Raw genomic sequence first — 15785 nt, 5'->3', positions numbered from 1 at the left:
CGTCCGAAGCTGGACGGTGAATGTTTGTCACGTCTACGTAATTGCAGATGTGTGATACAATAGAGGCAGGATCCCTTCTGAAGTCAAAGTTTGCAGTATGGCTAGTGAACTGAACGAACTAAGTGGGTTGTGAAACGTAAACTCAATTTAGAACCAGCAGGGAGCGGCTACGGTGATTCGTATCTACTAAATGAACAGAAGCCAACAACTACGAGTAAGAAATGAAGACATTTTTAGAAGACCAAAAACATCCCACAAAAACACTGTGAAGATTCCATGAGAAAATAGCTTTTTCGAAGGGTTGGCAGTAATTTTCTCTAAAATTTAATGCTATTCATTATACGTATCGATTTCACTAAAAGTTGCAATTCTGTTATTTTGTTTTTAGTATTCCGAAAGAACAATTCCGCGATTGGCGAACTTTTTACTCAGTGCGGCTACCATTTGCTTTTCTTTTATTCTCGCCTCAAATAAATGATAAGTTAATTTAAAAAAATCCGTTCGTAACTCTGCGTAAAGCTGTTAAATTAATTGTGTACGTATAACCAATAGTTGGCATATGGATGGTGGCACATGGAAACTCGTTCAGATCTAGCTCAAATGCAATCTACATTATAAAAACTGCAGTGAATTTAGATGGTAATAGTTTAAACTTCTGCAAAATCCAACAATCGGAAAAGCCGAAAAAGTGCGGAAGATGCAGGGAACAGGAGAAAACTAACTTTTAGTGCATACTGAAGCGAGCCGATAGTCAACAAATACTCTCTATTCCAAAATAGCGGATAATCTGTGCATCAAGGCTTTAGGATCCTCAAAAAAAATACTTTTGAGAGGATTCTGGATCAATTTTCAAGCTTTATTTGATCCACTCATATTAGCTAACAAAGTGCTCACTGTGTAGACCTCTGATCCCATAAATTAAAGGTCTTCATAGTCCCATTTACGGTGCTTCGATTCTGACATCTATCGATAGGACCTGCTTTATGGACGGGCGCCATGAACGCATGGTTGTTTCTAGCAGCGCTTTTCTGGGAGCTATCTTTTAGTCGCCTAGTTGCATGCTTATATGGTGAAACTTTAGAAATTAGGCTTAGACGATGCGCCCTTTGTATGGATATACTTTTTCGAAGTCGTTAACAGTATTTGTGAGTGATGCTCCAGAGATGATTAGGCTACTTTTGTTCCCATAGAAGAAAGTTACTGACATCAGGATTGTGCCCCGTAGATGCAACCTCAGGGTAACGTGGCCTTTCTCGTAAGTTCCATTGTAGATCTTGGTTTTGGGATGACAGAGATTATTTTTGTAAGTGTTTAATTGGCATTGCGAACCCATTAGGGAATCTGAAGACACTATTCGAATGAACCCCTGACTTAAACCAGATTTTCTTTTGAAAAAGCACCAACAGGGAAATGGCTACGTGTTGCGTAGGAACGACTGTAACTTCCTAGTGCCACTAATAAATATAAAAACGATAAATGGTTTTGAAGCCAATTTAGTCCTATAGATATTGTCTAGTCCTTTTTTCCTTAGTTCGAGGTTCATAAAGTGACAACAATCGGCTTTAAGAAGACGAATTGTCTGAGAAGTCATTGTTTTTAAAAGTATTCTGTAGTAGGCATGAATAAGCTCATCAGCCTCATTTCGGATTGAATGAACTAAATAACATTACAGTCCGTATACAGAAATCCCACATTTGATTTCACAGCTTAGTTCATTTATCGATCGTATACGAGATGCGGCAAATTCAAACCCCCTGAACTTAATCAGTTTCACGTATGCACCGCCTTATCGACTGCGCTCTCTGGCGGTTGTTTTCAATTTGTATAACTTTACTAGCTCATGTATGTACATTCCGACTTTTACTGTCTCGTTCTCTCTCTCTCTCTCTCTCTCTGTGCTTTAGTAGGTTAATGGAAACGCCGTTGTATGTGCCCTGTCAGCTCGGTTTGGCTATAATCTGCAGCCTACAGATATAGAGTCTGTACGTATACTATGGCTGTATTCTTTCTTTTATATATGCGCAAAACGGTGACAGTAGTTGTCAACGGTACAGCCGGCCGGCAGGCAGGCATCGCCAGAATCCGCATCTCTGTCTCTGTGTGTATATGGGCCTTCATCCCTCCCACACACGCAGTTTAGCAAGCTAGAAAACAAGCAGTGGCCCTCCTCCTCGGGGCCTCGTCCTCTCTACTTGAAGCAAAGGGAAAGCTCACACTTCCTGTTTTTCATGGGCTACCGGCACGCCACCACCGCTACCGTCACCACAACTAGCGAATGGTAAATGGTATTGTGTATTCGAGGGCGGCGGCGGCAGCAGTAGCAGCAACAACAACAACAACAACCAGGCTTACTGCTGCTGCTGCTGCTGCTGCTGCTGCTATTGTTGTTGTTAGTGCCAATAAGAACGACAACAACAGCAGCAGCACGATCGGGACGGAGAAAAGCGGGCCTGATCAGAAGGTGTGAGACAAGACGGTCAGTATAGCTAGCGAAACGGACGAAACAACGGCCGATGCCAATGTTCGATAGTAAGTCTGAAATGGTGTTAGAGCTTTTCCTTGCGGGTCTGCAATTGCTGCGAAAACATAAAGCGGTACCGCTACCACGATAGCAGCTGTCGCAGTCAAGTCGTTCGGCACAGTCACTTAAGCTCCTGTCGCTTGTTTCCTATTTAAGCTGCTATCGTTTCTTTTCGTTATTTCGCCTTTCTTTAACACACCATCACCAGTGAGCGTCTGTCCCGTGACGAAGGAGGTGAGGCCGTCACGCTTAGTTGGTGTAACTGTGATAGACAAGACAGAACTAAATATTTCGAGCTTTACGTTCGGCATCGCCGTTAGCCATTCATCCATCAGACGACTAGCTCCCAGCACGAAACAAAGTGTTCCATACCCGGACTTCAATTTAGGCCGCTACGTGTCCCCACGATTAGCTGCGAAATACATCAAATGAAGGGTTATTTGTGTATTGGACGTATCGAATCGAACGTCCTCCGGTGAGATAAGGTAAGCGACTACGGAGCAGCGGTAGCAGGCACGTGACAACGTCGCAGAGACCTAGAATAATAGGTATACCAGTCAGGCATCCGGAATAGGGCCTTGCCAGCTGCGAGAAGCCCCCAAAGTAAGGCCACGGAAAATGACAGACCGTGTTGCAGTTGGTTATTCTACAGCGCGCAACACCTCCAACCAATGGATACCACTATGTTTTAGTTTATTGACAAATAGAAAATTGTCGCGCAGCAATGGCTTTCTATCAGTCTCCTCGTCATTATGGTGTCGTCGTTAGCGCTACAAAAAACGTGGCTAAAAGCAGCGTTGTGATACCATCACTGTCGGCATCCATTAATGTTATCGTCAATCCTTTTCCTGCTTCTGGTGGTGCTGCGACTGTTACCTCTACAAACGTTCTTTGTTCGGCCGCTGGGTGTAGGCGCTAGCGACGTTTCGCTGTTTACATCACTCGACTCTGAGTGGGCGAACTGATGTAAGCCGGCGGGCGGGCGGGCGGGCGGGCGGGCCTGATAAGCCAAAAGAGTGAACTTTTCGGCGGTCAGTCAGTTTCGACTAGCTAGTTTGGTGGCACGTAGGATGTCAGGATAAAAATAAGCGCTAGTCGTTAACTCGATATAGCTGTGGTAGAACGGTCGTAAGCAGAAGCAATGGTGACAGACGCACTGATCCAGCCCTGGCCATGCTTGTGTGGCACATTCGTACATGCGCGTGATCGGGAACGAGCGCTGTTGCTCGTTATTGCAGTATGATTCACTGAGGTAGGCGAACAGTCCATCGAGTTCTGACCACAGCGACTGTAGCTTGTACGATGGGGACGGCAGCAGGCACGCGAAGCGACGACGGCAAAAAGGCCTAACGGGCAGGGCAGATAAGAATGACTAATTCGTTGTGAATGTAACACTTTTTTACTACTACTACTACTACCGGACGAAACGCAACCACCTGACTGTTATCGGCCTGACTTTTAGCCCCTACGGATCGGTGGCGGCAACTGGATAGAACCCTCACCGCCTCTAAGTGCCTCGGTTTTGACTCAACCTTCAAAGTTGTCCAGTTGACTTCGTTTGTTCGAGCCTATCTTTTGTTGTTAAGTGTCAATTCCAGGTTACATTTCGCTCTTCAAGTTTACCTGAGAATGAAAAGTTCGTAAGGAAAGCGCATACATAAGGAGGCACTAAGTTAGTAAAGATAAGTAACCTGAACTTGAAGATAAACTTAATGATCGGCGGCACGGCAGATAAGAAGCGTTAAAATTTTTCTACTGCCATATTTGAATTTCACAACAACTATATGCTGATATCGCCTAATCACTAACAAGTTTAGAACAGTGATGCAGTAACTTAGGTCTTCTCCATCCAGTCACTTGATCGGCGTCTAATAGCGACTGGCCACCATTCAAAGTGGATCATAACTTTTCCAGTTCAAGGGCTACACATCGTCCCACAAGCACTTCGAGTATAATAACAGACTTGTTCGGTTACGTCCCGGTTACAACGACCGTGTCGGATGCTAAGCTGTCGGGTGACAGTTCGATAAAACGGTTACAGAAACCTGAACAGCGCCGAAGCGTTCGCCACTGACTGTTTGCCCTCATGCTGCCAATGCGAGACCCGGGCTCGTACCGCTACCGCTGTGTCTCCGTGCTGATGTTACGCGAGATCGATAGTTTTTCTAGTAGAAGACAGCCAGTCTACTAGTGAGAATAGTAGTATTATTCTCAATCGTAACTGGTAGCGATGGTGGTTGCTTCTGCAGCAGCGACACGCGCGCCAGCAGCTGCCGGCGCTATAGTAGCAGCAATCCAGAGGGCGTGTGAGAAGGCAGTGATCGCTGTTGAGAGAGGACGAAGTAAAGGAGTACGGGAAAGAATACGTGTGAAAGAGTTGCCAAACGACTAATTAACTGAGCGAGTGGAAAGGCACACCGTGGCTGCAGCTGATACTGTTGTTATTGTTGTCGCTGTTGTTGTTGGAAGTGCTGTGGAAGAGGAATTGCACCGAGTGACGCTAACGACAGCAACGGCGACCGAGTTAGGCGCGGTACTGATACCAGCCCTTCTGCCGTATGACGCTCTGCCGCGGCCGAGTGGCCGCGCACGCCACGATGCCAGCCGGTGTTTGCCAACGGGATGACAGGGAACGGACTTTGTTTGGGGAAGGGTGAAATGGTGGTAGTGGTAATTTGTATGAAGTTATTGACGTTGTCGGGTATAGTCGCAAAGTTGCGCGCAACTACAGCAGTGGTTCTGCCGAGGACGTCGATAACAGCGGCAGATAACACTGTGACGACGCTCACGAGTTCGCGTCGGTCGCCCCTACGGGCACCAATGCTACTAGCAGCACAATCGATCCCGCCGCTGAATATCATCGTCTTCGTCGTTACCGCTGCCGCCGATGCTGAATTCACCGAGGGACAGTCGAGCGAAGTGCAGTAACAGTGAAATGGGTCTCCCGGCAACTTCATCGGCAGCCCTGTCAGCGTAGCTCTCAGATTGCGAGTTTCATCTGTTAGTTTACATCTTCATAGCGGGCAGCACAGTGGAACACAGTGAGGACATCGAACCAAAGTGAAGTGATGCGGACGAATCGATCTGCGCATGCATTCAGTCAGCACAAATCTGCAGACAGCACTCGATTGAAGTAATCACTACACAGTTATCGATGCCCGTTTCTTCCGAGACATCTCACATGAACGTAAACGAGGTAGTGCTAGTCGTTGTGAACGGCGACAGTAGCAAATAAGCGCGTCGCCACCCACGTGTAGACATTTACGAGACGGTAACAACCATCTGTCAATGTCAGCCGGTCAAAACAGGGAGTTGCGCGATTGTTGTGTCGTGTGTTTCGCTTTAATAACATATTTAGCCATTCTGCTCGATAAGATGCTGTCTAAAGACACCTATTCCTGGTCCTGCACTTTCCTGTATATGCACAGATAAATATAAGCATACTTTGTGGCGATTTGGGTCGTCATCTATAGAAGGGACTTAATCATTCGGGAGAATTAGGAGCAGTTTCTGATTCTACTGACTGTCAGTGTTGCCGCAAGAAGTGATAGCTACACAGTTCGAGAGAAGGTTTCCGTAAGCAAACAGAGCTCGAGATACAACATGGACCCTAATCATCTGAAAGTATGTGTATCAGTCTCCTGAGTGAGTTCTGTATCAACAAAATACAGTGAAAGCCATTATCAACTTTGAGTCTATATCTACATGTTTCAAATATAGTCAGTGTTGCCGCCGAAGTATACTGTAGAAGTCGCCACGAAATCCACGTCTACGCCTTGCGGGACAGCAGGATGTGGACTAAAACATTTGAGGACTATTTCTTAGTATTATGTGTACTGTTTATCAATTTCTGTCTCTTCGGTATAATTCGATCAGGCGCGCTGCTTTATGTCGCTTTGATAGAGACGTTCGAGTGCTCGCACGAACTCGCCGCATGGCCTCTGACGTTGGCAGGGTCTTCAATATGCCTAATAGGTAAGTTGAAAAAGTTTTCAACAGGACAAAAAGTGCAGGATAAATGTTTAGTATCAAGCTTAAACGAAATAGTCGACAAGCGTGTAGCGTGACTTGTGTTATATACATAGATCTAGCGCTGTTGTACATAAATATATGTTTGTGAATGTATCGTGTCTGTCATATGTATTTACGAGATGGTCAGATGGGTTATTTACACGATTCATTTTCTATGATATGGGACCAAACGATACCGGGGACCCTCTAAGAGCTACGGTTCATCATACCATCACTTTCTCGCTCCAAAATTGAATGATATATATACGTGATATTGAATACGGACCTGGCATTAATGATAAATCACTGATGAACACGTTTCAGTACTTGAAGCCTGCCTTTATTATTATTATCACTGCCGCATCCTTCATTCTCGCTAAAGTTTGTCTCGCTAAACACATTTATTATATTGATCGTTTTGCCTATCGTTCGGTGTTGATAATTGGCATTTATACGATGATACACAGATGCAACACGCAACGTAACGCGACCAGATACAGATAACAGGTATAAGCGAGCCATTTTGTCTGCCTGCCTGCCTGCCTGCCTATTTACAGTCTGTCGTCATATTATATCATATCCATACAGTGCGACATATCGGCACACAGAGAGACACAGGGTGACAATCACAAATATATCTAGATATATATGTAGTCATAATCGATGACGCTTGCAGAAACTCTATTTTTTGTCGCGTCGCTGCCATCCAAAAACTTGCTTATTTACGTTTTCTGGGTGTATTCGTATCCATTGCGAGATGAAGATCGACAAGTTCTCGGTCCGCTTATTCGGCTGTTGAAACGGCTCCCAATTCACCAACGTTGTCGCTGATCTAAAATCGATTCTTGTGGAATGTTTGTCGCTTTCTCGCTGGGAAAACGGAGGCAATCCTAGCGAATCCAAGTTAACGCGAGGGAAAAGGAATTGGGAGCAAGAAGTATACAAGATTTTCTAAAATTCAGCGTCGATTTTCGAGGGAGTGCCAGGGTTCAGCGAGCAAGGCGTTTCCTAGAGGAACCCCTGGGGCAACAATAGGTGGCGCTAAGAACCGGAACTCGGCAGATATCAGTCCGAAAAAGATATGATTTTGTGCGAAATGCTCCCTGAACTAAAGAGGTACGAGAGGAGATAGGCACGCAAAGGAGAGAATTCGTTCGTTGATTTAACATTACCTAAAGAAGTTCAACACAATTAATCAGATCGAACTGGTACAAGCCCAATAGTGAACACCGTTTAGTCTAGTAACATCTGCGACGAACTCATCACAAAGTAGAATCGTGCATTGAGCAATGATCAAAATAGTCACAATGGCCAATATATGTAGCGTGTAGTAAAATACTTGAAAATTAGATTGCCATTACTGTTAACTGTAAGACTATAATCAACATGGAGAAACGGCTGCCGATTGTTTCGTGCATGTTCTTACCTTCTCAACTAAGAACGTACTTCTCACATAATAAGACATTTCCCGAAACGATATTAGGGAGTTCGTTCCTTTTACAATCTATTTTCATGTATAGTTTAGAAGGAAAAGTGAGCGTCAGTGCACTATTATTTTCGTTGTAAAGAGTACCTCGTTTACTGAGCTCTATCGTCCCCGGACTGCCTTTAGAGCATTCCCCGTAGCAGTATCGAAGCCAGCAGCCGCCATTAGCTTTTCGTTGTACGGCAACAGCATCGTTTTATGATTGCGCTGCTAGAAACATGCTCTATTCCTCCATTACGCCCCCTGCTATTAGCGACACTGTCGTCTTGTCATTTGCCGTATAAAACGACCATTGTTGCTACGGCCGGTGGCGGCCATAATAATTACACTATCATAGATTATGGTGCTGCTATTACATGTTCAGTATTGTCAGGTTCGCTGCCAGTTGATTACGGTGGCGTTTGAGCCGTTGGACGATGATGCGCGCGGTGCAGATGGGACCCGTGGCGGCCGGCAGCATTGCGCCATCCGTCTAACGATGAACATCACCGCTGCTATTACTGAATCAATGTTGGTGGTCGTAGGGATGACGATGGTGATCTTGGTGTCGCCGTAGTTGTACTTGGAAGGCTTTCCCGTGTTCTGTCAACTTTTTCATGATTGTCTTCATTCATTAAGATCAGTTGCTGCGTCTGACGTTTCGGGGGCACAAACAGGGAGAGGCGATGACTCGTGACAGTTTTAAGTATCGTGACGACGACGACGACGATAATGATGAAAAAGTGCCTCTGATTTACGGAAACGCGCATCTTTGCTCCCGCACAGTAGCGCGGACCCATGACGCCACATAGATTGAATAAACTATCTTAATTTAGCCTTTTATTGGCCTCGTTTTTTATTATCTGTTTTTTTTTCTTCGTTCCCTTACTATGTTTATCGAACCAGAGGCAATACGACGCCCGAAACAAATCAGTATCGTAGGACGTTATCACCGGTAATACATTTTAATTCACGTGACACGCGCGCAAGCGCACGGCCAATCAAAATTCCATGGAGCAACCCAAAAGACGTACGCAGATCTCACGAATTTACTTTTTGTGTATACGCTACCAAGGAAACGACCGGTGACATCTGCAGGAGGTTCTGTGAGCACGTGTAGCTTGCGGTGATCGGCGATCTGGGTCGAATCTGCGCCTTTTGCTACTATTTTAAAATGGACGTTTACAACTTCAGCGCAGACAGTTAAAAACTTAATTAATTACGTTGCTTGTATGCCGCGTCGATTCCACACGATGCCATAACGAACCGTGTCGGTTACTGTATTGTTTTAATTGGAATATATATATATATATATATATATATATATGTACGCATACGTATACGAAGTGCTACGCTGAAGCCTATAATTGTTTTTTTATGCGTGATTTCTGAAATTCTATTTTAACTAAAAGAGATCTTTCAACGAATATTTTAGCCGACGCATGTGCTAACAAGGTCACTCTTAATGATCATATCTGTTCAGTGTAATCCCTGTTTACCTCGATTAAAACTTTAATCCAAAACCTAAGCCATGCACTAGTTATCCCCAAAGTAGTTGGTCTTTCCTTAACCCGAGAATAACTTGTTAATAGTAACCGCGGATAAAGCGATGTTTGTGAATATAGATTCGTCAAAATGTCGAACACGCGCGATACAAAAAATCTAGGGGAATCTATTTTGGACGGCTAGTAGGCCAAAAGTACCTTGCACACAAATGTTCAAAATGGCCTTAAAGTTTTAGAAATGCTAAAAGGTTCAAAAGGAGAGCTCACCTCGGCTACCAAATTGGTAGTTGATATGGTTCTTTAAAACAGTCGCAAGGTTCGTTGTACGTCATGGCTCCAAGTTTGATTACATTTTCATTAGAAAGAAGCCTCGTTTAACTGTGCTAGTTTTAGATAAATCAAAGGACAGATGGTAAGCAGTCCAAAAAAAAGCCCGGATTTAAAGCTAGCACCCTGTATATTTGTTCGTCAGAACCTAATAGACCATCCGTTGTTGAATTAACGATATCTTATCTTGCGCATAGATGATGCGCCTTAGGTCAACTTGGAAAGGATCGTAAACGTAAAATTTCTGCTCGAGCCACATGAGCTAACAGTAGCCACTAATTCAAAAATTTACTTCTGATTCCTCTGAATCTAATATGGTTATCTAATAAAATGGACTTAACAAACTCCAATTACTTAGAAATTTATAACAAACTAGATGAAAAGAAAAAAGCGTTTGATCAAATGTCTGTTTTTCGTGCACAGTAAATGGCATCCCCGGCCTGTCGTATCGCAGTGATTTCGATTCCTAGGAGAGACGCGTGTATAAGGACACATTTTTTTTTCTAACGAAAATAGAAAGCTACCTTTGTATATTAACTGTAAAGCCAAATCGAAAACGCTGCAGGTAGCAGATCCGAGATAACATTAATGAGAGGCTAGCTGAGGCCTTACATGCACATCTTAGTGATAGCGCATATATATTGAACGTTTATATTGGCGAAAATTGGCGCAGCTTCTTGTTATATGTTGAAACTATATTACATAACTAGATATGCATTAGTTTGATTTCTGCCGTTCTTTGGTGTAACTGTAATCCTTTCACTGTAGAACTTGTGTGGTCCGTAATAAAAAAGCGACAAGTGATTTTCGCCTCCTTCCGTTAAACTGAAATAACACCATCAAGCTTTGTAGAGATAGCCTGATGTTGCAAGGTCCGGCCGGCCTATACGGCAATTGCATTAGAATTTTCCATTTGAGCTTTCTTGCTTTTTGCTATATAGTTAATAGTGTACAGGTTATTTGTTCACTAATTTCCGTTAGTCTGTCAGTGGCTTGTCGTAATTATTTTAGCTGTTGTCAGTAGGGGTCCAATAAATTATTTTTCGTCCAGACCTACCAAAAGCATATCTCGCACTCTGTCTCGCATCAGTCCGAGCATTGCCGCAGATGGTCGAGTATATTTTTCGAAGTTTTGTTTTTATATTTGTGCGTCATTGTTCTATGTGACATGATTAGCCGTCTTAAGAACTTTCGCTGAATTTTTTTTAGTGTTTCGCAGATAAAAATACAATCAAGTAACTCTTTTTCTGTTTGCGTAAATTTGTGCGGCACCCGTAACGCCGAGCTGTTCTTGTAGTCAGTTTTCTTCTTTATATTGCAAAGATGGCGGGCTTTTAGTGCGCTTATTGTGATAAAATTTATAAAAATTAGCTTTTTTTTTTTTTGCAGAAATTTTACCGATTTCTTAAATCTGAACAAAGCCATTCCTACGACGTTAGCATATCTACTGCTATCGAATGTATGCTTTTAAATGACACTAACGCTGGCCCACGCTATTTGAGATGTGTGATTTTCACATCGGGATAAAACGCTAGAAAAGTAGTTAATGCCCCTTAATAAATAAGAGAAGTTAAACGATTTATAGATCTTTTTTTGTCTATAAAAAAAATGCTTACCGCTGTATCGAGATTCGACCACAGAAATGTCAAAGAAATCATATATAAACATATGTACCATAGGACAGATTTACGTTCAGTCTCAACTTCAATTACAGCCTTCCGCTAATTTCGTTTAGCTCACTGAAATGGACCGCAAAAATGTATATTATATGACATCCAATCTATAGAAATAAGCAAATGAATTGCTTATATTTAATCTGAAAGAACGTTACATCCCCAAAATGCTTTTCGACTTAGTAATTTCTTGTTGAAACGTACGCATTGGACAAAAGAATAGTTATTTCTAAATAATAAGGGTATACTAATTAAAGCAAACTGACCCTACGGATTTGCCAAATAATTTATGGAAATACAATTAGAACATTTTTTGTTACAGCAGGCGACCGTGTTACCAAGCCACTAGTGTTTCTGATTTTGGGCCTATGCTCTCGTGACAAATACCATAGATGGGAACGTATTTCACCTTGAAAACATTAGATCGCCGCCTAAATATATGATTTCAGGCCCTACTTAAGGCGTCCTCCACGGTCCTTCATATTAGACTTAAACATTTGCCAGTATCACGATGGATGGTTGTTAAAGCAATTATACGTTTAAGAAAAGGTCCGTGATGTACTATTTTGGGAACCTTGTAAAGTTATAGTTGTCACAGTTCTAAACACATTCAGGTGTACGATCATCTGATTAATGTTAATTTACTGAAATCCTTTCATTCTCCTCCCTCCATTCTGCTGACGAAATGATTAGGAAGCGTGAACTGTTAGATGTTTTTTTTTCGATCATTGATTTATCTATCCGCTGAAAAAAGTGTTATTTGTACCACTGCCTTCATAGTTATCAAAGTAAAATAGCATAGCTAGAAAATAATCCGTGCATAAATAAGTGACGAAATAAATCTGGTGATGAAAGAAATTGTTCAATGTAAAGGACAGCGCCGATTATAGTTACTTTGTTTCATTGCCCTTTGCCCTCTCGAGTAAACGATCGTCAAATATTCATTAGACGCTAATCTACGCTTTATCTACATCGATATTCTGCCCAAAAATTAACATGTTTACATGTTTATGTACCATCGCTACGTGTGTCGTTTATAATCTAAATTGTGATTCTCGTCATTTCGTTTTTTTCTTTTATTTAGCATCTGCACAAAAATTATGCAGACACAGATTAGTCCAAATCGTCGAATGGAGCAAATTACGTAGCCACACACTTTTTCTCCTTATTACTTTTGTTGTCTAAGGCACGAACTTTGGCAACTGATATCATAGCTTCCTACGTTGCTTTGGCCACTTTAAGGACAAGGACCTAAATAGTCGTTTGTAGATTAAAGGATGCTGAAAGCTATATTAGCCCAACAGGCAAAATGTATATGGAAACTTTGTACAGATTTGTTGTTGCTACTCTCCACGTTTGTATGTCCCTTCAGATATGATAGATTAGATTCAGTAGATCGTATATACTCCGACACGTTTGATAGCTCGCAAATAAAATTTCAATTATTGAGATCTGGATTTTCCAAGAACGTATGAATCGACCTTATGTATCACTGATAACAAATCCAACTTGATATAGATTCACTAGATCTATACTAAATTGAGTTTGCCATTAGCCGTATTGCACCAAAAAAGAAGATTGACTATAATTAGGAAAACAGAAAAAAAAAAAGCAACATTTCATCTAACTCTCGGTAGTTATTTATTTGTAAGTCTTTGTTTTGACCTTCTGTTCACTGTATCTTCTAGCTGGATGTCTCGTTTTGTAGCGCGGTCACACTGCACTTCCATTCTTCATAGCCTCTGCTTCCGAGCATTTAGCTTCTTTCATTTGACGAATATACGTCAGATTCGTATGTTTTTCATTGAATACTGCTGCGGAGAGGCGTCCAGCTAATTAAATGAACGCCTACGCCTTGCTCTAGACGTAGCGTCGCTGAACTGCCTTTAAATCAAGACGCAACGGCAGCATACAGGAGCATCATGCCGATACGGAACATCGAGTTCTAAATGGGCTACTTCGTCGATTGTTCCAGACCCACGCGGGTGCCTACAGATAAATAGCGTCCTTTAACGACAAGTCAAACGACTATTTGGCGTTCCGTAACAAAAATTCATCATCCGTTTCTGATACCTGTGTCTGTCATCCCGCGTGCTAGATATATCGACAGCACAAGTATTTTTGTACGTCCTGAATTCTCATAGGCCAGACTGCCGCTCACTACACGTGGGTTGAAGTACCTACCTTATCGTAGGACTGATCGTAAGTTCGATGTTACGATTTCACAGATGTTAACAAAAATAAGCGTCGACTGCTTCGAAGATCATACGCGTACATGTGTGTGTGTGTATATATATTTACATTATTCGGAGAGTAGCTCTTACGGGTGCCCTTCGTGCCCTTGTATTTTTGAACCATTAAGTATCAAGAGGCAATATTATCAACTACTTGGCATACTGGATTGGACTACACTATGAAAGAAGTATTTAATTATGTCAGTGTAAATATACCGTATTTGAGTGGGTCCATAATGCTATTAAGCAACGCGTGCATAAGTAGTAACTTTTACCGAAATGTCCGCTCTTTTGCATAAGAACCAGTCGTTCTATTACACAAACACCTATTACGCGAGCCAAAGAAGGTCAGCACGTAGATCTTATCTGAAATGAACCCGTTCGGCATTTGTTGCACTATATAACGATAGTATTTAATTTATTGCTTAAAGAACTTCTTTGCTATAATAGTAAAGCACGTTACTTCTAGAGGCACTATCATTTAGCTATCACAATAGAGTTCCCATATATTTTTGACGCCGAGCATGCCACGCGACCAAGTGACAATGAAGCCAACTATTGCCATCAATTTAGAACGCTCTGTCCAGCAAAGATTCGTCTCAGTATCCAAACTCTTCAGATATTTTTTAGCTGCTAAACAAGGAGATTTGCCTAGTCTTTTCATCCTTCCTCCTCCGGCCATGGAACTCAGGATAACTTGGATACGGCACATAAGTGATAGACGTCAATCTGAGCACCATTCGATGATGCGGTCACTGTACATTAGTGTAATATTGAAAAATAATTTAAAGTAATCAGATTAACTAGTTAGATTACTAAGAACAAACAACTTGTGGTAGTTGCTAACAACCGATAGAACAATAACTGTTTTTGATGGATGGATGGATGGATGGATGGCTAGGTCATAACGTAAGCTTTTTAACAAAAACGTAAAAAGCATAGACGAGTTATCAGGAAGATACTATTCTACGTATTCGTAACACAAAGAGCACAGAGTGCTTCAACTAGAAAAAAGTCTCCGTTTTCATAGGAGCGTACGATTATGTAAGATGGAACGATATTTCGTATTTTTTTGCTTTTGACGTTAGAGAGATTAGAGTTGTTCTCATTATTGTCGCCAGGTGTTGCGCAAGCACCTCTGCTGTCAGCTGGTAATGGAAAGTGGCATACCGCATAAAGGTCACGTGACAAGCGACGAAGTACACCGACGCTAGCCAATTGTGAGGGTTTGCACAGCATTATGCCATTATTATAGCTGACCTAGTGGCCAATTAGTATTCGAGTATCGTTCGACTAGAGTCGTCAGTGCTTCGATTCCCTTGTGGCTCACCGGTGCTTACATGGTTGATGGTCAACAGCCGCCATCGCCTAGAGCCAGAGATGCCCAACGTCCGCGTAAGTAACGACAACGGGACGAGAGGAGCGACAAGCTAGTAATACGTATTGCTTATGAGGCGAAACGCCACGAAATGCGCTAGGTGCTCGACATTGTTCGTTACTGCCTGTCCTATGCTCATAGCTAGCCTTAAAGATGATTGGTAAGACGATCTTTGGAACTGGCCGATCTTCTTCACGTATTTTTCCTTTATAGGTCTTTTCCTTGTGTCAACATGTCTATGTGTGTCAGCGGTCGTATAACGTATGCCCTAAAAGGCTAACATTACGTGGAATGCGAAATGCCCCACCTCTTGACCACACGCCCCACTCACTCCCTTTTGGCTGAAAAATTTCTCAGGATCACGAGGAAATATGCAGGAATATAGAAAGTAATCTTGCACACATGTGATGGTAGCTGTTCCGCTATTCAGGTTCATAAAATTGCAGACAACAACTGCTTTCAAGTGATTGTATAAATAGGAATTTCGATTATATATATATATATATATATATATATATATATATATATTATAGGACGATATTCGATTTGTAGGTAATGAACCAAAGGCATTCCAAAATGTATGACGCTATCCCTCCCACCGGTGTTTCACTTCTTCTTTAACTCGTACCACCTGTCTTCACTCGTTCGAGTGGAGGAAGTATTGGTATTTG

General features: G+C 42.3%; 2 protein-coding genes across 6 annotated transcripts in view; one reads left to right on the top strand and one right to left on the bottom strand.

The window, feature by feature from the left end:
- Nucleotides 1–835: 835 nt before the first annotated feature.
- On the bottom strand, nucleotides 836–5478 carry LOC147755610 (uncharacterized). The gene is made up of 2 exons (XM_086991255.1): nucleotides 4331–5478; nucleotides 836–4144 (listed from the first exon to the last, which is right to left on the bottom strand). Exon 1 carries the CDS (start codon nucleotides 5476–5478, stop codon nucleotides 4963–4965), a length of 516 nt encoding a protein of 171 aa, XP_086847381.1. The 3' UTR covers nucleotides 836–4144; nucleotides 4331–4962.
- A 152-nt stretch (nucleotides 5479–5630) lies between these two features.
- The window catches only part of LOC111251615 (monocarboxylate transporter 12-like), a 31135-nt gene continuing 20980 nt past the window's right edge, over nucleotides 5631–15785 (top strand). For 4 of the 5 annotated variants that reach the window (XR_015329246.1, XM_086991248.1, XM_086991247.1 and 1 more), the window contains exon 1: nucleotides 5631–6496. Coding sequence is in view for 4 of the 5 variants with exons in the window: in XM_086991248.1 (XP_086847374.1) it covers nucleotides 6313–6496 (184 nt within the window). In the remaining variant the exon portion in view is untranslated. Of the gene's footprint in view, nucleotides 6497–15011; nucleotides 15132–15785 lie in introns of those variants that run through there. The other variant, XM_086991249.1, reaches the window with a different exon arrangement.

This window comes from Varroa destructor, unplaced genomic scaffold (genome assembly GCF_002443255.2).
Source record: "Varroa destructor unplaced genomic scaffold, Vdes_3.0 BEIS01000005.1, whole genome shotgun sequence".
Classification (NCBI taxonomy): Eukaryota; Metazoa; Arthropoda; class Arachnida; order Mesostigmata; family Varroidae; genus Varroa; species Varroa destructor.
This window is presented reverse-complemented; position numbering and strand designations above follow the sequence as displayed.

Bases quoted from the DNA above. Each gene is read 5' to 3' on its own strand.
- LOC147755610 (XM_086991255.1), bottom strand. From the start codon at position 5,478: ATGAAGTTGCCGGGAGACCCATTTCACTGTTACTGCACTTCGCTCGAC.